We start from the raw sequence: 21,893 nt of genomic DNA, 5'->3' as shown, positions 1-21,893 counted from the left end.
GGTTGCAAAGAGTCAGACATGACTGAGCCACTCACACACACACCTGGGTTTCAGGGCCACTTCTGTGATTAGTTTATTCTGGGACCTTCCTTCATTTCCACTGTAAACAAAGAAGTCTCATTTGTCTATAATTCTGCAAATACTTTCCATTAAACACAGCCTTCTCAGCATCCAGAGACTTGCTTTTTCCACTGGACCTTCATTTTATTCATTCAGCTCTTAATATGTGCTGTTGTTTCATTTCTTGTTTGTCATTAAAAATTCTGAGCTTGATTTTACTATTCAGGTAAAACATATTTGTTGTTGGAACGACAGAAGGGCAGAAAACAGATAAGCACAATTTAAAAAATTTAAAAGCTCTAATTTGACTAAAGAGAACAATTCTTAATATTTTGTTTTATATCCTCACTAATATTTTTACAGTCATTAAGCTGGTAAACCATGAACCATCTAGGGGGACGGAGGGGATGTGGGAAGGAAGACCCTGATTTGCAGTCTTTGCTGATTTCTGTGATTTAAAGATTTCCATTGTGGCCTATTTCAAGCTACTGAGTTGTTTGAAAACTGCCTCACAAAATTCCTAACCATTTAACTGTCTCATGAGTCAGTATGAGCCAGCTGAAGCACTCCACTGTTTATGTGTATATGTGTGTGTATCCATATATATATGTAATTTTCTTTTTATTAAAAATGGAATTTTCTATGTATTTTCCATTGTAATACATTACTCCTTTTGCTTACCAAATATGATAAAAAATTTTTGTATGTCAGTATATATATGTGTATACTGTCAGTTTTAAGGACTGGATAATATTTCATTGAATATACATATTAGGATTTATTTAATCATTGTTTTGTTTAGGGACCTTTAGAGTTTTCCCAGAACTTTGCCATTAAAAATAATGGTATGATTCAAATTTTTGTAGTAGCCTTTCTTTCTAAGTGAGTTAATCTATGAGAAATATCTTACAAACTGAAAGTGTTATATCAATATTACTTATATTAATTAGGTCCCATTTTTTGGTTTCGATTATGTACATGTCTGAATGAGACAGTGGTATGCAACTATCTTTGCATTCCCCAAAGCACTTAGCAAAGTGCATCCACATTCATTACGTACTTGAGAATAAAGACAATGGTCAGTTTATTCTGTCTTCTGGTGCTTGTGGTCAGTGGTCCAACTGTGTCAAGTTACAAGGCCTTATACAGTCATAGATCTGAGTTTTTCCTCAGAGAAGAATCAGTTGGATCAGCTAGACTTAGCTCAAAACCTTGAACTTCATTGTTTTCAGCTAAACAAGTTGATCCACATTGTTTTACATGTTTTCATGTAATATATTGGGGCTTTCCTTATAGCTCAGTTGCTAAGAATCTGCCTGCAATGCAGGAGACCCCAGTTTGATTCCTGGATCGGAAAGATCCGCTGGAGAAGGGATAGGCTACCCACTCCAGTATTCTTGGGCTTCCCTTGTGGCTCAGCTGGTAAAGAATGTGCCTGCAATGTGGGAGGTCTGGGTTCGATCCCTGGGTTGGGAAGATCCCCTGGAGAAGGGAAAAGGCTACCCACTCCAGTATTCTGGCCTGGAGAATCCCATGGACTAAGCAGTCCATGGGTTGCAAAGTGTCAGACACAACTACTATATTAAAGTATCCGTGACCCCAGTGGACAAAATGTAGCAGACAGTTGCCTCTCCCTCCCCACCCCTTCCCACCCCCTTGCGCAAACACACTACTGTGTACCTCTTTTTCTCCCAGGAACAAATGAACAAAGATAATCACAAAATATATCCATTTTGTACTCACTAAAGAAAGAAGTTCCTGCATTTCCTTTCTTATATCAGGTTTTACTTTAGTATTTCGAATTATGCATGTATTCTCATTTCCTTGGTTGCCTCCAGGTGAGAGTACAAAGTTAATAACACTCAATAAAATAAATGAAGCCATAAAATCTTCTGGCAGCATTATAAGGTTGTTATAAAAATGCACATTTGGGAAAAATGTCCTTTAACAATTTTGAAACCTAAAGCCATGAACATTTTTTATTACTAGGAAAAAAACATTTTCCCCAATATCTTGTTATGAAAATTTTTGAACATACAGAAGACAACTTGAAAGAATTGTACAAGGAACAACCAAGTACTTGCCACCTAGATTCTACAGTTAACGTTTTATTTCACATGTCTGTCCATCCCTCTATCAATCCCTCAATCCACTTGTAAGTGTGTGTGTGTGTGTGTGTAAATTGTATATATCAGTACTCTTCCTCTCTTCGCTATTCATATTATTATCTATAGAAGAAAATCCAGTTTTAAAAGCCAGCTGCTCTATCAGTTTAGAAAGGTGACTGGTTCAGGCTCCATCCTCGAGCAAGCTTGAAACGCCATAGATAAGACAGTTGGCAGGCTTCCAGGCATGATTGACTTTAGTCCTGTTCTGAAAAGGTTTAAGAGAGCAGAAATAGGTAATGTGGTCTTCCAGGGGAATTTCTAGGTGGGAGGCTGCTCTGTGCTGGGGGATCTCCCAACCACAGCTGCTGTTTTAAACTGAAGTGATTTGGGGCATCTGTTGGCTCTAGGAAAAAGTATATGTGCATATATATATATAATATGTGTGTGGGGGTGGGTGTTGTATATACATGCACACGCACACACGCACACCCCCATATACTGCATTATCTCCATGACAGTGTGGCAAAGTAGGTCTTATCTTTGCTTTGTAATTCAGGGACAGAACTTGGGTTAAAAGACATGTCCAAGGCTGCACAGCTAATAAATGTCAGGAAGGGAAATGGAATGTTTTTCTGGAGCTCTGGAGCCTGAACCACTTCCCATGCCATTCTTTACTTGGTTTCCTTGCCTTAGTGGCCTTTGGCGTCACCTCTCAACGTGGTTCATGCTGAAAGTGTTATATCAATATTACTTATATTAATTAGGTCCCATTTTTTGGTTTAGATTATGTACATGTCTGAATGAGACAGTGGTATGCAACTATCTTTGCATTCCCCAAAGCACTTAGCAAAGTGCATCCACATTCATTACGTACTTGAGAATAAAGACAATGGTCAGTTTCTTGAGGCCTACAGGAGGGCCTCAAGAAGACTGTGTGCTCACAACTGGTCCTTAGAGAGGATGATTTTAGTGGTGGGGTAGGGGTGGAGTTGCAGTCCAGAGTAACCAAGTCAAGGCTTTGAGAATCAGGCTAAGTGAAAGTGGGGTAACTGAGAAAAGACAGGATCCCGTCTGCCTCTGATGATCATGACTTGCTGGTTTGTTTCCAGGTGTTTTGAAGTCTTCTGCATCTATTGTCAGTCAAACCACATTGAAGAACCTTATGTCAGCATCACCAAGAAGCGGCAAATGCCAAAAAATGGCCACTCAGAGGAAATTGAGAAGGAAGTGGGCCAGGCAGAGGGCAAGCTATTCACCCACCGATCTGCGTTCAGCCGGGCATCGGTGATCCAGGCTTTCCTGGGCTCAGCCCCCCAGCTGACCCTGCAGCTGTATATAAGTGTCTTGCGGCAAGATGTCAGTATCGGAAGAGGTATGTGTATTTTTTATTTCTGTTTGCATTTGGGAAGCGTGGAGAGCAAAACGTAAGGTCTCTTTTGTTTCAGGTGAAATTCATTTCTATGCGCCTTCCATCTGAAGTCTGTTACAGTTACTAAGCTCAAAACGTAGTGAGTTAAAATAATTGCGTTTCTTTTGCTTATGAATCTGCAGTTTAGGCAGCTCTGAAAAGCGCTCACTTCGGCTGCACTGTGGTTAACTGGGGTGGCTCAAAGATGGGGAGTTGGAGTCCACTGAGGGCTCATCCGCTCACAGTTCTTAACGTCAGTGCTGGCTGTTGCTGGGGCCTCAGATCTTCCCCACTTGGTCTCTCTACGTGGGCTAGTTTGAGCCTCATCACAGCATGGTGGCTGCTTTCAGGAGCGAGTATCCTGAGAGGGAGAAAGGGCCAGGTGGAAGGGTATCCCTTTTGTGATCCGGTTTTGAAGTCATGCAACATTACTTCTGCTGCCATTTTCTTTGTTGATACAGCCAGGAACCCTGTCGAGGTTCAAGCCAAAGGGAAGAAAGGAAACTCTGACTTTTGTTGGGGAATGGCCACAGTCTAGAGGTTCCAGGCAATCCAACTTGCTGTACATAGGCTGAAAGGATGGCTGCCAGGGGCTGGGCCTCTTCAGATTGTGCCTCCGTCACTCAGTGATAGTTGTAAAGCAGCTGAGACAGTTGTAACAGCTTCTTTGTGGTGAATGAGGGCATCAGGAGTTCCTTCCTGTCTTCTTGAAGTTCTAATAGATATCTCCTCTTTAAAATAAACACACTTCTCTAACCTTTGGACTAGTCTCACATCATCAAATTGAGGGCAGGTTTTGGTTAAGCCAGATTAAAAAAAAAAAAAACTGCACATGCATTGGACACAAGTGAAAACCTTCATATGAAAAGAGGAAATAATCCTTTGCAAATATTAATATTGTAAGTAAATGAAAACCAGGTATTCTGGCAAGTTTTACTATACAGATAAGCAAAAATGAGTTAAAAGCCTTAAGTTTAAAAATACATATTTAAGATAACACTGAAATTGGAATATTTAAAAATAAATCACCCTTATTAATTTAACTTCCCTCAGTCTTCTTTCTTTCTTTAATCCAGGCTGGATGGTAAAATGTCTTTAATTTATGGCTGAGTCACAGGATATTTGTATATCACAACTGTCTCCCTTATCCAGGTTACATAAGAGTGACTATGATTCTTAAGATATATCAGAACTTTAAGTTGAGGTCTCGGACCTTGGTGGATTAACACTTGTGAAAACACCTTCCACAGCCCCAGGTAAACAGTAGATGCTCAATAAATGCAGCAACATCCTTGTTTTCTAGGGACTTACAACTAGAATGGGCATTGACCAAGGTGAGTCCTCTGCATGCCAACATACCCTTTACCCAGTTCATTATTTTTCTATGTGGCAGGAACACAGCAAGAGACCAGATGTGGTGATAGCCAATTTGATTTTTACATGTCGGTTCTATTTTTTTTCTCAAGTTACTGAAAATGAAGTTGTCTTTTAGCTCAGAGGTTGGCAAACAGCAGCCCATGGATGTAATCAGGGGGTGCTTGTTTTCGTAAATAAAATTTTATTGGAACGCAGCCATGCCCTTTGATTTACCTGCTGTCTGTGTCTGCCTTTTTTTTCCTTTGAGCAGAATTGAGTAGTTGCATAGCTGTAGCAGAAAATAAGTGGTCCACAGAGCATAAAGTATTTATTCTCGGACTCCTTACAGAAAGTTTGCCAACCCTCGTTACAGTTTTTCAGATGGAATTCTATTCGGGAAGATGAAACCTATCTCATAAAATGTCAGTGTCACAAAGAATATCTGTAACATGCCCCTCGAGAACTTGGAATAATATAAGTCCCCTGAGAATTAAACAATAAATCAAATATGTATAGAGAAAGTAAGTGGGCATGGTCCTCTTAAAAATATAGATAACTGCCATTTTTATAGGTTTTGACTAACCGTAATCACTGCCTTAGCATATCTGAGGAAGGAATCTCTCAGCCGGAAGGGGAAGGGTAGTTATAATTAGAGCACAGGCTGGGGTGTGTCATGGAGGCCAACATGGGCAGTAACTATCATATGATTAGGAATGCATTTGGTGCAAGAAACAGAACACTTGACTACAAGGTTAGACAACCCATTATTTTGCTCATTTAAGAAGAAACTGGAGTTAGGCCTTTGCTGGCATTATATCAGCTGCTCACACTGATAAAGTTGATGTCCCTACAATTCCATTGGCCTTTCTTTTGGGTTGCTACTGCATAGAATCCATGATGGCTTCATTCAAGGTAAGAAGAAAAGCATGAAGCAGAAGGGGGAATGTCTTTCTTCCTTTAGTTAGTTCAGTCGCTCAGTTGTGTCCAACTCTTTGCAACCCCATGGACTGCAGCACACCAGGCCTTCCTGTCCATCACCAGCTCCCAGAATGTACTCACACTCATGTCCATAGAGTTGATGATGCCATCCAACCATCTCATCCTCTATCGTCCCCTTCTCCTCCCGCCTTCAATCTTTCCCAGCATCAGGGTCTTTTCAAATGAGTCAGTTCTTCACATCAGGTGGCCAAAGTATTAAGAGTTTCAGCTTCAGCATCAGTCCTTCCAATGAATATTCAGGACTGATTTCCTTTAGGATGGACTGGTTGTATCTCCTTGTAGTTCAAGGGACTCTCAAGAGTCTTCTACAACACCACAGTTCAAAAGCATCAGTTCTTCAGTACTCAGCTTTCTTTATAGGCCAACTCTCATATCCATTCATGACTACTGGAAAAACCATAGCTTTGACTAGACAGACCTTTGTTGGCAACGTAATGTCTCTGCTTTTTAGTATGCTGTCTAGGTTGGTCATAACTTTTTTTCCAAGGAGCAAACATCTTTTAATTTCATGGCTGTAGTCACCATCTGCAGTGATTTTGGAGCCCAAAAAAGTAAATTCTGTGACAGTTTCCATCACTTCCCCATCTATTTGCCACAAAGTGATGGGACCAGATGCCATGATCTTAGTTTTCTGAATGTAGAGTTTTAAGCCAGCTTTTTCACTTTTCTCTTTCACTTTCATCAAGAGGCTCTTTAGTTCTTCTTCATTTTCTGCCATAAGTGTGGTGTCATCTACATGTCTGAGGTTGTTGATATTTCTCCCAGCAATCTTGATTCCAGCTTGTGCTTCATCCAGCCCAGCGTTTCTCATGATGTACTCTGCATATAAGTTAAATAAGCAGGGTGACAATATACAGCCTTGATTTACTCCGTTCCCGATTATTAGTAAGTAAAAGCTTTCCCAGAAACCTCGCTAATAAACCTCATTTAGATCTCATTGACCAGGACTGGTCACATGGTCACCTTGGTTCAAGAAATGCTAGAGAAGCTGGGCGTAGGAACAGTTACAACCAGTGGCTTTGAACAGCATTCCTTCAACTTCCCTGATGATGATGTCACCGAAGGTGAGAGCCAGGGAGCTTGTTAAAAATCTAAAGAAAACCAGGCTTCATTCTCGGAAATTGTGATTTGCTAGGTGTGGGATGGTAGCCTAAGATAGGTCTTTTGATCTTTTTTCTCTTTTGTTTTTTAAACAAGTGCTCCTGGTAATTTTTATGTTTAGCAAAGTTTGGGAACACTGGACTAGATAAGTCACAGCCTGCCTAGGGCTGGGCCCATTGCCACCCACCACAAAATTATGTTTTCTTAAAATATAGGAGGAGGACACTGTCTACCGTACCATGTGTTGAGACCAATAAAAATATCCATTCTTGACAGGAGAGGACATGAAGTCCATCCAAACCTGATCCCATTCAACATTCAAACTCTGTATAGCTTTCTTTTCTCTCTTATCCTGTGCTCACATAGCAAATACTGATGAATTTGACCTTGGCAGAGCTTGGAGGTGAGGTGGAGCCAGCCACATGGTCCACTGGAGAGGTTTTTGTTAATTGCAGTACAATTTATACAACAATAAGTTAACCATTTTAAATGTACAATTTAGTGGATTTTAGGATATTCACTATGTTGTGTCATCATCATCACTATCTAATTTTAGAATATTCTCGATACATCGAAAAGAAATCCCATACTTAGTAGCAGTCACTCCTCATTTCCCCTCTCCAGACCTTGGCAATCACTAATCTACTTTCTGTCTCTATGAATTTGTCTATTGTGCATACTTCATATAAATGATATACTTTTGGAGAGTTCCTTCCCCCATAGTCAATGAATAATGGACACTGTCTATGACCTTCAGCCTTTGAGTGAGACCAGTCAGCTCTCAGGGGACTTGATTAAGTCTCTGGACCTTGGAGGATAGGTTGGTCTGAGGCCCAGGTGAGTACACCAAGGTTACTGTGTTCTGTGAAGGCCTCTGCAGCCTGCCACTTGGCCTGCCTGGATCTCCAAGTGCCCTTCTCTCTTCCAGTCAAGGTGGCAGTGTTGGCAGTAGTGATGACTGCTTCTCAGATCCTTGCTTTGTGCCTGGCACTGTGATTGGCATGATTTTGTTTCACGTTCACAGCATCCCTGTGAGGTAGATCTGATTACTTCCATCTTCTTAAGGATGAAAATTGTACTCCTAGTCTAGCAGAGGAGGCAGGACATAGGGTTAGATTTATGTGAATTCACTTATTGAAGTCAATGAATATGTATTGAATATGTTCTGTGTTCCTGACCTTGTGTTGGGCTCCAAGGATAAAGTGGTGAATAAGGTGGACAGGGCTGTATCCTTCTGGAACAGGATAGGCAAATAGGAAACAAATAATTAGTCATATATTTATTTTATTTCAGGTAAATCCTGCAAAGTAAAAGTCTGTAGGGGGACTCTAACCAAGTCTGGGCGATAAGGGAAAATTTCCCAGGGGAACATAAGTGTAAACCAAAATCTGGTAGATGAATCAAGTGAAGTAAAAGAAGGAAAGGGCATCCCAGGATTTCAGACTTTATCCCAGAGGCACTAGGAAGTCACTGATGAGTTTTAAACGTCACAGTGTCATGATCAGATTTTGTTTTAGAAGCTGATTACTCTGGAAAATGGATTGGAAGGGAGTGAGGGGAGAAACAAGGAAGCCCAGAAGTGGGCTGCTACAGTTGTCAAGTTGAGAACAATTATGGCTTAGGCTGTAATAGTAGAAATGGGTTATTGGAGCAATATTACTGATGTAGAAGTTGAACAAGATGATGACTGATTGAATGGGAAGGTGGGACAAAGGCAGGTGTCAGACATAGTTCCCAAGTTCCTGACATATATTGTTGATTTATACCCTGACTCATTCCAAAAATGGACTTGGTGACAGGGCTTATTAGTTAGTGCTGTGATACTCTCTGTGGAATATACCCTTCTGTCTGCTCTTGTGGAAACTGGTAAATTAAATGGTAATATTATATAAACTTATCACCTGGACTAAAACATGCAATTCAAGCAGTTCATGTGATTACTAAAGATTACTGAACTTATTTATGAATGTGTCCCATTGTAAACACAATTATAAATCTCATTCTCACATGAAATACCTAACCTGTCTAACACCATTTATTTGAGAGAGGAACAAAGTTATCAGTGGCTGAATACATGTTTTAAAATGTACAAGTATATAAATTCTGTCCCAAGTGATAGACTCAGATGTATACACAGTTCTTATAAACACTCTACATGCTGTGTTAGGTTGAAAAAACAGTTGTCACATCAAGTGAAGAAGGAAACTAATTACTCTCCTATTAGTTGATTCAGTGTCTGACATTTTCTCCTGTTCATCAGATGCCGAAGGGCCCCCCTCTGTCTAACTGAGGCACCCTGCCACACCCCCTCCTCCCTGGGACCAGGAGTCGTCCACCAGGAGAGAAAGACAGGCAGAGGCTGAGAACCACAGCCCTTGGGAAAGCATGAGTCACCCAAGATTAGGCCTTTTGTGCATTTTGAAAAGACGGAAGGGGACTGGTGAGGGAGGATTTGTTCTGACTTGAGCCCTGCAGAAACCAGTGACGACCAGTGCCCTGTTGGGAGTGAGAAAACTAAAACCAGTATGAGTGGGAACAAGGGCTAGGGAGGGTGGGCCTGCCAAACCAGGTCTGTGACCAAAAGCAGTGTCAGGGCAGGCCAGGGTCAGACATCAGACACAGGTCAGCACAGGTGAAAACATCTCGTGTGAGATGACATGAGCCCAAAAGTCCAGCCTGGAAAGACCTTGGAGAGTAATGTCAGCTTGCTGTTGGCGTGAACACAAGGCCTGGGAATAAAGCTGGCCTCCCTCTGAAGACAGCCTCTGAGAAGAGGTGTTTGGGGGGCCCAGGCTCCCCTGGTCCCTGAATCTGACAGGTCCTTCAGTCATGTAGCTGTCACTCTTTAGAACAGGTCTCTAGGTCCCCAAAATAGAACCTCTAAATGAGGGACCATCTAGTAACCTGTAATACATTCTTTCCTACAGCATAAATTGCAAAGTGGCAGCTCACAAACCTAGTCTGGATGGTGTTTGTTAGTCCTCCGCAGACATCTTAAAAGAAAATTCATAAGTGCTGACACTTAGAATCACGAACTTTTAACCTAAGTATCTGGATTTCTGACTTCTCTCGTGAAATTAAAATGTCTGGGTGTCCATGTGGTTGCAGTCAGCTGCAGATACAAGAAACTATCCCATTAAGGTTGGCCTCTGGTTCGCCACTTCTCTCTTTTGGATTTCATGTCTCACCCACTTTACTCATAGTGGCCACTATAGTCTCGACACTATAGAGACTTGAACTTGTTACTCACACCACAAATTAATTCTAAGTTCACAGTATTCATAAGGATCCATTTCCTCATTTAATGATGTATTATAGTACAGGGCTTCTCTCTGTCTTCAGTGTACAGCCAGTATTATCTGTTCTTCTTGTTCTAATTCCTTATGAACTGATAGGAGGTCCTATAATTCATGACTGATACACAGCTCACATTTGACAAATGTCTTTATAAGAGAGAGTCAGGAAGAGATTTGATTACAGAGTGAGATGATAATGTGAGGACTGGAGCAAGATGCTGTATGCTTGCTTTGAAGATGGAGGATGGGGCCACTAGGCAAGGAATGCAAGCTGGAAAGTCAAGGAAATGGATTCTTCTCTAGGGCCTCTGGAGGGACTGTGGCCCTATTGGCACCTTGATTTTAACCCAGAGAAACTAATTTGAGACTTCTGGCCCCCAAAGCTGTAAGAGAATAAAGGTGTGTTGTTTTAGGCCACCATGTTTGTGATAATTTCTTACAGGAGCCATAGGAAACTAATAACAGGTGCAGAGTAACCTTTTACAATCTCTTATTAGAGCAGACCAATACTCCAAGAAAACTCTCTCATCTTCAGAAAGCAAGTAAATTCTAGATTTGCTTCAATGTAATATTTGATTCTAAAGGACCCACAATCTCTTTTTTACAGACTTAAAAGTAAACCCATAAACCGAGCCAGATTTGGCAGTTTAACACAGATTTTTGTTACTTTTCAGATTCTTCCACAAACTTACTGCTTTCTATATTCATTCAGTTTTTTTTTCCTTCACCATTCTTCCTCTTTCCCATTCTGGAACAAGTCATTTTACTTCAGCCCAAAAACACTTTTTCTGCCCTTAATTTTTAAAATGTCTCATTATCTTCAGGCTCATAGTAGAGACTCATTCTTATAGAGCCTCATTTACATAAATTATAACTTTTAAGCAGTCACAGGTATTTCATGGAGAAAACCAGGGGGTGGATCATTGTAAATTTCTGCTAAAATTGTCATTTTAGCAGAGCTTGTGAGTACATTCAAGCCAGCTTTATTCAGCCATGCAATTCCTTTCCTATAGTTTTACATCATGGCAGAAATGAACATACTCATTTACAAATCCAAAGATAGAGCCTCTATAGCATATATATATATGAATCAAAAGTATATCAACGCAAATCATGCTTAGTAATCAATGTTTTAGTATTCTTTCTTAGACATTTTCTAGGCATCCATTGAATTTCTATTAATTATCTCATAATATCACTGCAGAGCCTTCAGTTATCTAAACATTTTAGAAATGCTCTTCAACAGAACATACTCCAAAATCTCATTACGGTGGAAAATACAGGTTTATCAGAGCACTGACTCACTCTATTTGCTTAAATATAAATTGTTTTTTTTCCCTGTAATCTTAGACCTTCAGTAGGAGTAATTCTAGTTCTTTTGATCATAAACCTGTACATATTTAGGAAAAATATACCCAAGAGGCTTAAAAATGTGTCCTTGTATTATAATTAACACTGATGAATCAGAGAAGACCTAGTTGTCATTAAACCCCAAATATTATACTAGTCATCAGAGTCAAAGATTTACATGAATTATGTCAATTTGAACTTTTAAAATATTTTAAAATCTAGCACTTTTCAAGTATTAGTAGTTCATTTTTATATTTTAGGAAATTTTAGTTATATTCAGTCTATATAAGCAATTATTCATTTAGATATGCCAATCAGAATAGAGGTCCTGTATTTTTTTTTCAAATTTAAAACTTTTTAATTTGTATTGGGATATAGCTGATTAACAATGTTATGGTAGTTTTAGGTCAACAGTGAAGGGACTCAGCCATACATATACATTTATCCATTTTCCCCCAAACCTCCCTCCCATCCAGGCTGGCACCAAACATCGAGTAGAGTTACATGTGCTATACCATAGGTCCTTGTTGGTTATCCATGTTGAATATGGCAGTGTGCACATGACCTTCCCGAACTGTGTATCACTTCCCCCCCACCGCTGGCAACCATAAGTTCATTTTCTAAGTCTGTGAGTCTTTCTGTTTCATAAGTAAATTCATTTGTATCATTTCTTTTTAGATTCCACATATAAGGGATGTCATACGATATTTCTCCTTCTCTGTCTGACTTACAGTATGACACTCTGTAGGTCTGTCCATATTGCTGCAAATAGCATTATTTCATTCTTTTTAATGGCTTAGTAATATTCCATTGTGTATATATGCCACATCTTCTTTATCCATTCCTCTGTCAATGGATATTTAGGTTGCTTCCATCTGTTGGCTATTGTAAACAGTACTGCGATGAACACTGACATGTATCCAAAGGTGGGAAAACATTACATCCTCACACAATCAGAAATGAAGGAATTTCTGAATCACAGACACATGTATATATAGCCACAGAGACATAGCTTCAGTTCTACAATTTCAGTCATGGGTTAAGTGTAAACACAAGCAGAAAATCTCCCTAGTCCAGATTTCAAATAGCTGTTTTCTTCCCAAAGGGCATGACATTTTGAATTGATTTGAGATAAAAAAAAAAAATGGGCTAACAAATAAAAAGGCTGACAAACCAGATTCTCTTTTGCAGGCAGGGACCTGAATCATATAGACCTGAATATCTATAAACCATGAACCCATTTAGAGAGAGCTCTGAATAGTCAGACCCTCGTACCAAATCCCCATCCATTTCTGCCAATGACAGGGAATAACTTGATAGCCATAAATAAACCGAAATAAAACATTAGTAGAGAGGCATGTTTAAATTAGAAGAACACAGAGTCCACACAGTTTTGTTGGCATTCTGGCTTCACCCTGGAGAGCTAAGAAAAGACACACCTGGGCTTTCACCACACAGAAGGCACACTTCTCCATGAACAATGTTTACCTGGCTCTGACAGGTGAATCTATTGGGCATCTCACTGTGAGCTCCAAAGCGGTTAAAAGATATTTTTCAAAAAGGATGAAATCTTGTCACTCATATAGATATGGACACATTAAAAGATTTTATTACTCATGAGGGGATTTACAGATGTTAAAACGAATTCAAAAGAGAACAAAGAAATATTGAGCAGGAATATTGAAAGAAGTGTATAATTGGAGAAGTATGTAATTGAAAGCAGGACTAGTTTTATTGCATTGTGGGGGGGATGACAGTTGAACCTCTGCTGGACAATGCATTTTGTCATGTATCTGTGACCTGACAGCCTGGATCTTGGAGCCAGCAAGCGACAGGCCCACGACCACCACAGGAGGTGCATTGCCTCCAACATGTGGAAAGGGCAGTGCCCAATCCTGAGCTCCACCTCTTCTTTATGGATGTGACCATCTCTCTAATTCATGTCCCAGTTCAGGAAGAATTGCTTCCAGAGCCTGGCGGGGGCCTTCAGAGTCTCATCCACTGGCTAACCCACTCACAGTGGAGGGAGCCCATGCTGCTGCTATCAGCAAATGTAACTGAAGAGTTTGGATCCATGGGTGTGCTCTAGACTCCTCTCAGTTTCTATCATTGTGAGTTGAAAGTGTCTGTGGGATATCTGAAAGGAGATAGCTCATGAAGTTGATGGGTTTAGTCAGGAGAAATGAATGGACTCATAGCCTGGAGAGCTGAATGTAGGGCCTGTAACAGGCTCTTCTGTACTCCAAGCCACTTGTCCTTGGCCCTTTTGATTTTAGCATAGCTGTGGTGTAAAGTTCCATGGATATTGCTAACATCCCCCGTCCAGCCTGTGTCCCAGGACACCATGAAAGGTGTTTTTCTTCTTTTCTGTCTTAGGGTTTTCTCCTATGCCAGGGAACACAGCTCAGTTAGTGTTGGAAAGTGTGGGCAAGGTAGCGCTTGTTGGGCTACCTGCAAACTAAGGAAGATGGTTGTGAATGAATAAAGCTTCAGCCTCTGTTCTTAAGATGAATAATTCGGGATCCAGTATATATGGTGGATCCCCAGTGGAAATGATGTCCATTGGCCACAGTGGTAACCAGCTTGACAGTGTTATGTAGTCTTTATGAGCCTTGCTTCCTTCCCTCCCCGACTCTGTTTCCTAGGCTCCCCTCCCAGTGAACTGCCTGCATCCAGAAGCTTGTCTCAGGCTCTGCCATTAGTGCTGTCATCTGAATGGAGGTGGTCTTTTCTGTCAAAGCACTAACAACTGCTTCCCTTACGACATAGCAGGTATTCACATTTTCACAAGTGTCCTGTCTTCCTTTTCTTTTCCGTTCTCCAAACCCTCCAGTCATTTCTCTAATGGCATGCTTGGTAGCCATCAAGATCACTGTACCTGAAATATAGTCTGGTTCATTTGACTTGTCACTCTTAACACAAGGCATTCATAACTGAATGTGACATTGTAGGCATATATGATGAGCTAATAGTAGTGAAACTGTGTTATTTTTGCTTTAATCTGAACTCTGCGATTTTATTGCTGTGCTCAAATGTAGCTTTTGGGAGAGCTCAATCACACAGTTGGTTTATACTGATAGATGATCTGATAAATTGTCCCAGTTCTTTTTCCATACTGAGAGCAGCTAAATCAAGATTTACCCATCTTATACTTGCTCAATATAATTTTACATATATAAAGGTAGGGTTTGATATTTTTTTTTCTTGTTCTATTTCCTTTTCTTGGATTCAAGCCCAGGATATCAGTCTGTTCAGATAATTGTGAATCATGCTTCTCTTGTCTTCCCAGTTTTGTCCTGGCTATAAGTTTATGTCTTCATGCAGCAGTTGACAAGACAGTGAGACTAGGACAGCCCCAAAGCTACAGCCCTGTGCACTCCTTGACAGTTGCCCTTTGGCCTGGAAGGAAGTAGTGAAGCATACGAGTACAGATTGCATATCTGATTGCAAGTCCATCTGCACTGCACTCATATTAGCATATGCATTTTCTCTAACTTGTCCACAAGGATGTCATGAGAGGACTTTTTCTGTTTTATGGGGCTTTTTCTGGAGGCCTTACTGAAAACCATACACAATATCTATAATATACACCCACTTATTAGCTGCAGATATCTTTTCTTTGTACATTAATGAAATATTAAAGCATGTAGACAGGAATAAAGAATATTATAAGAAGCACCCATGTACCTACTTGTCTGCTTTATTGAATATTCATATGACATGTTTGCTTCAGAATTTTTTTTTCTGTTTAAGAAATAAAACATTACTAGTACAATTGGGGCACCCCATCATGCTTCCTTGTCATAACTTCAGAGTTTATCATTCTCATGCGTGATTCATAACTTAACTGCATTTACACTGTCTCTATGACTATTACATATTGGTTTTGTAGGTCTTTAAACTTTATCATACTGTAGATATCATTATGTAACTTGCATTTTTTGCTCAACATAATATTTCAAGAACTATACGTGCCAAAAAAAAAAAGAACTATATGTGCTTATGAATGTAGTACTAGTTCTTTCTTTCTTGTGGCTAAGTATTCTATTGCAGGAAACAATTTTCTAAGAGATAGATAATAAATGTTTTCGATTAGCAGTATAGAATCCACCTGCCAATGCAGGAGGCGCAGGTTCGATCCCTGGGTCAGGAAGATCCCCTGGAAAAGGAAATGGCAACCCACTCCAGTGTTCTTACCTGAGAAATCCCTTGAACAGGGGAGCCTGGCGGGCTATAGTCCATGGGGTCTCAAGAGTCAGACGTGACTGAGCAACTAAACAATAAATGGTCAGTGTCACATAGTCTTCTTGGTTTTTGTCTGTTTTTATAACCCTTTAACAGTGTGCAAAGCACTATTAACTCTTATACTGTACAAAAATAGGGTTTAGATTGCCAACCTCTGTTCTCCTGTTCTGTCTGACTCATACTGTTTCTTCATCCTCCTTTTGATTTACATGGCTTCCTATGTCATACATTCCCTTTTTATAAAACAGAATGACTGCCTTGCCTACCTCCTCAAGAGAGTAGGAAGATAAGGCAGGAGATATGAAAGTGCTTGGAAACCCGCACTGCACAGCATGTAGTATCTTAATTCCCCAACCAGAGATCAAACCCATGCCCCCTGCAGTAGAGGTGCAGAGTCCTAACCGCTGGACCATCAGGAAAGTCCCTGAAGTGTTTTTTTTTTTTTTTTTTTTTAATGCTTTTTTATACCTTCTCTCTCTTCTCACTTCCTTTTTTCTTTTTTCCCTCTCTCCTTCCTTTTTGCTTCTTCATATTCTATGAAGAAATATGGGAGCTCATTGAGAAATGTAGATGACTGAGACGCATAGGTAGACACTGTTGGGCAGTGGGGGATTGGGAAGACCTGAGCCCAAAGTGTATAATGTTACGTTCTTGCTGGTGGTTTCTCTGCAGCTCTGGGACATCAGTGGCTGGGAAATTCAGGAGGCACGCTCATTCTAGGCAGCCTTTTAGCAGAACACAGCTGTTATTTTGTTTAAATGTGCTTGGTCTAAGGTCTGGGCTGATGGCCTTTTCTGCCACCGAATGCTGTGTGACCAGTCTCACCTCACAGACCTTTTGGCTCTTCATCTGTCAACTGCATCTGTCAACACAGGTTTCACAAGATTATTGTGAAAATTAAACGAGATAAGCTTAAAATGTTAGTATGTGGTGCAGGCCCTTGGTGAAATGCTTATTAGAGGTTAATTTGCTATATTTTACCTATGGAGGTTAATTACAATATTATTTACTTAGAGAGGGTCCCTCTTTAGGACCACTGCACTAGACAGCAGGTCCACAAAGGGCATGTGCCTACTTTTCTCTTTTTTCGTAAAGCACTGGTAACTTTAATGGATTTTAATAAAATTTGTAACTTTTCAAAAAATAAGTACGGTGAGCTTGGATTAGGTATTTCAGCACCTTCTCTGGTCTTGATGCAAAACAATGATGAATTAATTTTTCTTTGTGGGAAAAGTTTATTAGTAATTTAATTTCTTTAATGGCCAGATAACTATTGAGATTTTTAACTTCATCATGTGTCACTTTTGGTATATTGTATTTTTCTACCAATTTGTCCATTGCACCTACGTTGCTGAATTTATTGGCAACTGTTGTTAGTAATATTCTCTTATACAATGTAATGTTTGTAGGACTGTAATGCTATTCCCTCATTTCTAATATTCATAATTCATTTTGTTTCTTTTGTTTCTTAATCAGTCCATCTAGGAGTTTATCAATTTTGTTGATCTTTTCAAAGAACCAACTTTTGTATGTCTACTTTAAAAACTATCCCAAAATGGGAACTTTAATTTGAGAAAAATATGCATAAATAATAGTGTCCCTCATCTGTTACTACAAACACCTTTTTTAAATGCCTTAAACACATAGTTAATAGTACCTAGCCTGGTGATGTGGATGTACTAAAGAATTTTTTAAAAAGTTGAACTGAATTCACATTTTTATTTCTCAGATATGACATACTCAATCCTTCCACATCCTCTGCAGTTAAAGATCACCTTACTCTTAGATTGGCTGAGGGCTGGAGATTTAAACATGGGCAAGAGGAACATATAGAAAGGGTCAGACCAGCTCTCACAGCTGTATGATTATATGGGTAATAGTCATTGGTGTTGCTGGCCTTTCCTTATTAAGGCTGATTCTGCAGTTTTTCCACATGTAGGAGCCTGAGGAAGAAGATTGAGATAGCCAGTCTTTATATTTCCAGAGATAAGTAGTTTTTAATGCTTACTTCAAGTTGAAAACTATTTCTGGTATTTCTGATTATGCCTCAAGAGACCAAAAAGTAATTTGGGCTCAGTGGATAGAATGAAATTGAATTTTCTCTAGGGAAGATAATATTAAACATGAATGCAAAGCATCTTGTAACAAGGTTATTACAATGGCATATGTCCACTATGTTCAGGAAAAAGTAAGACAATAAAATTCATGACTGTAGACTTGCTGAGAATTAGCTACTTATGGACAAAGCAGTTGTTATCATTTGCTTCTGTAACATTTTCTGAGTTCTTCTTTCATGTGTGGACCAGGATCCAAATGTCAAGGTTAATTAAAGGAAGTGTGTGTGTGTGTATGTGTGTGTAAAGTGATGAATACCTAGAAAGAATCTAGGAAACTTTGATTTCAAAGTTTTTTTATTCATTTTTAAACCTTTTAGAAGCACATTTGAATTGTTTTAGTCAATGCTTAGTAAAAAGAATGATAATATGTTGAGCAGAGAGTTGGTTATCCAGTTTCTTCTCTTTCGAAGTAAGAGTGCCTGGCAGAACAGATGTGTCAAATGTGCCATGAAACTCAGTTAAACAATCCAAAGGGAATGTGATTTCTGGACATCTGACTTTCTGGTAAATATGGGCCACCCAGAAAAATATTTTGCTTGTGTGTTTTTCAGCCTTATATCTGTTATCTTTATACCTTTCTTTGGAGAAGATCCTATACATTTTAGAAATGTTCTTCAAGGATTGAGGTGCACCATTTGGAACATGTTTGGATTAAATAAACTCAAAATGGATTAAAGATCTAAATGTAAGACCAGAGACTATAAAACTCCTAGAGGAGAACATAGGCAAAACACTCTCCGACATAAATCACAGCAGGATCCTCTGTGACCCACCTCCCAGAATATTGGAAATAAAAGCAAAAATAAACAAATGGGACCTAATTAAACTTGAAAGCTTTTGCACAGCAAAGGAAACTATAAGCAAGGTGAAAAGACAGCCCTCAGATTGGGAGAAAATAATAGCAAATGAAGCAACTAAGGATTAATCTCAAAAATATACAAGCAACTCCTGCAGCTCAATTCCAGAAAAATAAATGACCCAATCAAAAAATGGGCCAAAGAACTAAACAGACATTTCTCCAAAGAAGACATACAGATGGCTAACAAACACATGAAAAGATGCTCAACATCACTCATTATCAGAGAAATGCAAATCAAAACCACAATGAGGTACCATTACACGCCAGTCAGGATGGCTGCTATCCAAACGTCTACAAGCAATAAATGCTGGAGAGGGTGTGGAGAAAAGGGAACCCTCTTACACTGTTGGTGGGAATGCAAACTAGTACAGCCGCTATGGAGAACAGTGTGGAGATTTCTTAAAAAACTGGAATTAGAACTGCCATATGACCCAGCAATCCTACTTCTGGGCATACACACTGAGGAAACCAGATCTGAAAGAGACACATGCACCCCAATGTTCATTGCAGCACTGTTTATAATAACCAGGACATGGAAGCAACCTAGATGCCCATCAGCAGACGAATGGATAAGGAAGCTGTGGTACATATACACCATGGAATATTACTCAGCCATTAAAAAGAATTCATTTGAATCAGTTCTAATGAGATGGATGAAACTGGAGCCCATCATACAGAGTGAAGTAAGCCAGAAAGATAAAGACCAATACAGTATACTAACACATATATATGGAATTTAGAAAAATGGTAACGATAACCCTATATGAAAAACAGAAAAAGAGACACAGATGTACAGAACAGAATTTTGGACTCTGTGGGAGAAGGCGAGGGTGGGATGTTTCGAGAGAACAGCATCGAAACAGGTATATTATCTAGGGTGAAATAGATCACCAGCCCAGGTTGGATGCATGAGACAAGTGCTCGGGCCTGGTGCACTGGGAAGACCCAGAGGAATTGGGTAGAGAGGGAGATGGGAGGGGGGATCGGGATGGGGAATACATGTAAATCCATGGCTGATTCATGTCAATGTATGACAAAAACCACTACAATATTGTAAAGTAATTAGCCTCCAACTAATAAAAATAAATGGAAAAAAAAAAGAATAATTGTTAACTTAAAAAAATAATAGCATATGGTTTGGTAAAGAAAAAGCTATGTAGCACTGGCTCAGATACAGTGTTTCTTTTAAAAAATTTGATAATAAATCCTTGTTATCAATTAACTTATTCAACAAATAACCATTAAAGGCCCACTGTGTGCCAGGCACTATACTCCATCCCAGACAGCAGTGAATAAGACAAAAATCTCTGTTTTTATTGAGCTTATATTCTATTCTATATGAATATTTTTCTTTCACCTAAAAATAGACCATTGGTTAATTGGAAATTTGGTTAAATATGGGCAAATTGAAGTTTGTGGTTATTTTTAATTTTAGTTTCTGAAAATTTTACATGCATGTGTCAAAAGTCATCAAACTATACCCATTAAATATGTGCAGTTATTTATATATAAATTATTCATCAGTAAAGCAGTAAAACATTTACTCTAGTTTGTTTTCTTCTTACCCTAAGGTTGATTGAGCTGTATTGTATTGACTGCTCCAGTATGAAAGTTTCTCAGACTTCTATTAATACTTCATGTTAGACGTCTGTGATTTGGATCCCACATTACTCTCAACTACCTACACCAGATGAATTTGACTATTGCAAATCCAATAAGTGAGAGAGAGGTATTAACTGGAAAAGGAAATGGCAACCCACTCCAGTAGAGAATTCCATGGACATAGGAGTCCATGGGGTTGCAAAGAGTTGGACACGACTGAGCGACTAACACATACATGGGTATTAACTATTTATTTATATTTTTCTACACCAAAGAGCATTTTCAGCTATACTCAGTATAGTATATATAACTGCTATAGCAGTCTAAACAATGGTCCAAATGATTGTGTAATAGTGAATGTCGATGTGTAAGACAATACGAAGTGCGCAGGAGTTGAGGGTGAGTTCATATCCATTCCTCCAAAATTAAACTCACCCCAAATGCACTGGAGGAAAAGTGCTTCTATGTACCACCAAGACTTTTCATTCAGGCTTGGCTTTTGCCTGGGTATGGATTCTGATTTTCTTTTCTGGAGTCTGTGGCCGCAAGCCAGTGGAAGTTACTTAATGCTACTTGATGGGGAGATACACACTCCTCCCCACCCCTCATGTCAAGGCTGTATTTGAGTTCACTGGAGCCTGGCAATGTTGCTTATGTAGCCTCTCAGTTTTCCTTCAAGAGCCTATGTTTAAAGAATCTAGCATAGGACCTTCTGATTCCTCACTCATGTCTCTGTAAAGTAAGTATTGATAGGCCTGGTGGTGTAGCTTAGAATCAGGAGTGTTGAACAGGTACAGTCATATACAGGAGAACTGATGTTTTCTTTGCAAGGTCCAAGCCATTTGTTTATCCATTTTTTTAACCTTGGCAAGGCAAAGGCTTTTTTAAAAATAATTGTATTTATTTATTTATTTTGACTGTGCTGGGTCTTTGCTGCTGCACTGGCTTTTCTCTAGCCGTGGCAAGCAGGAGCTACTCTTCAGTGCGGTGTGCAGGCTTCTCATTGTGGTGGCTTCTCGTTGTGGAGCACAGGCTTCAGTAGTTACAGCCCATGGGCTCAATAGTTGTGGCTTCCGGGCTCTAGAGCACAGGCCCAGTAGTTGTGGTGCACGGCCTTAGTTGCTCCTTGGCATGTGGGATCTTCACAGATCAGGGATGGAACCAGTGTCTCTTGTATTGACAGGCGGATTCTTTACCTTTAAGCTACCAGGGAAGCCCCTATATATCCATTTAAAATTTTTTTTATTTCTTATATATTTCTAAAAGGTTTATAGCCATAAGCACATATAAAACAAGACCATTAAATAAGAGAATAGAATAAAGCATTTGAAAAGACAGAAGGAAAAATCAAAATATACTAGAAATGACTAGTGCAGGTAAGGATGTGTGTGC

The 21,893-nt window shown here is 39.5% G+C and overlaps 1 protein-coding gene across 1 annotated transcript in view; it reads left to right on the top strand.

The window, feature by feature from the left end:
• The window catches only part of XK (X-linked Kx blood group antigen, Kell and VPS13A binding protein), a 55,773-nt gene that overhangs the window by 5,668 nt on the left and 28,212 nt on the right, over positions 1-21,893 (top strand). The window contains exon 2 of the mRNA XM_061136090.1: positions 3,278-3,540. Coding sequence (XP_060992073.1) covers positions 3,278-3,540 — 263 coding nt within the window. The remainder of the gene's footprint in view (positions 1-3,277; positions 3,541-21,893) is intronic.

The sequence above is a fragment of the Dama dama genome, chromosome X, assembly GCF_033118175.1.
Source record: "Dama dama isolate Ldn47 chromosome X, ASM3311817v1, whole genome shotgun sequence".
Lineage (NCBI taxonomy): Eukaryota > Metazoa > Chordata > Mammalia > Artiodactyla > Cervidae > Dama > Dama dama.
The sequence above is the reverse complement of the archived record's forward strand: the minus strand, read 5'-3'. Positions and strand labels throughout refer to the sequence as shown.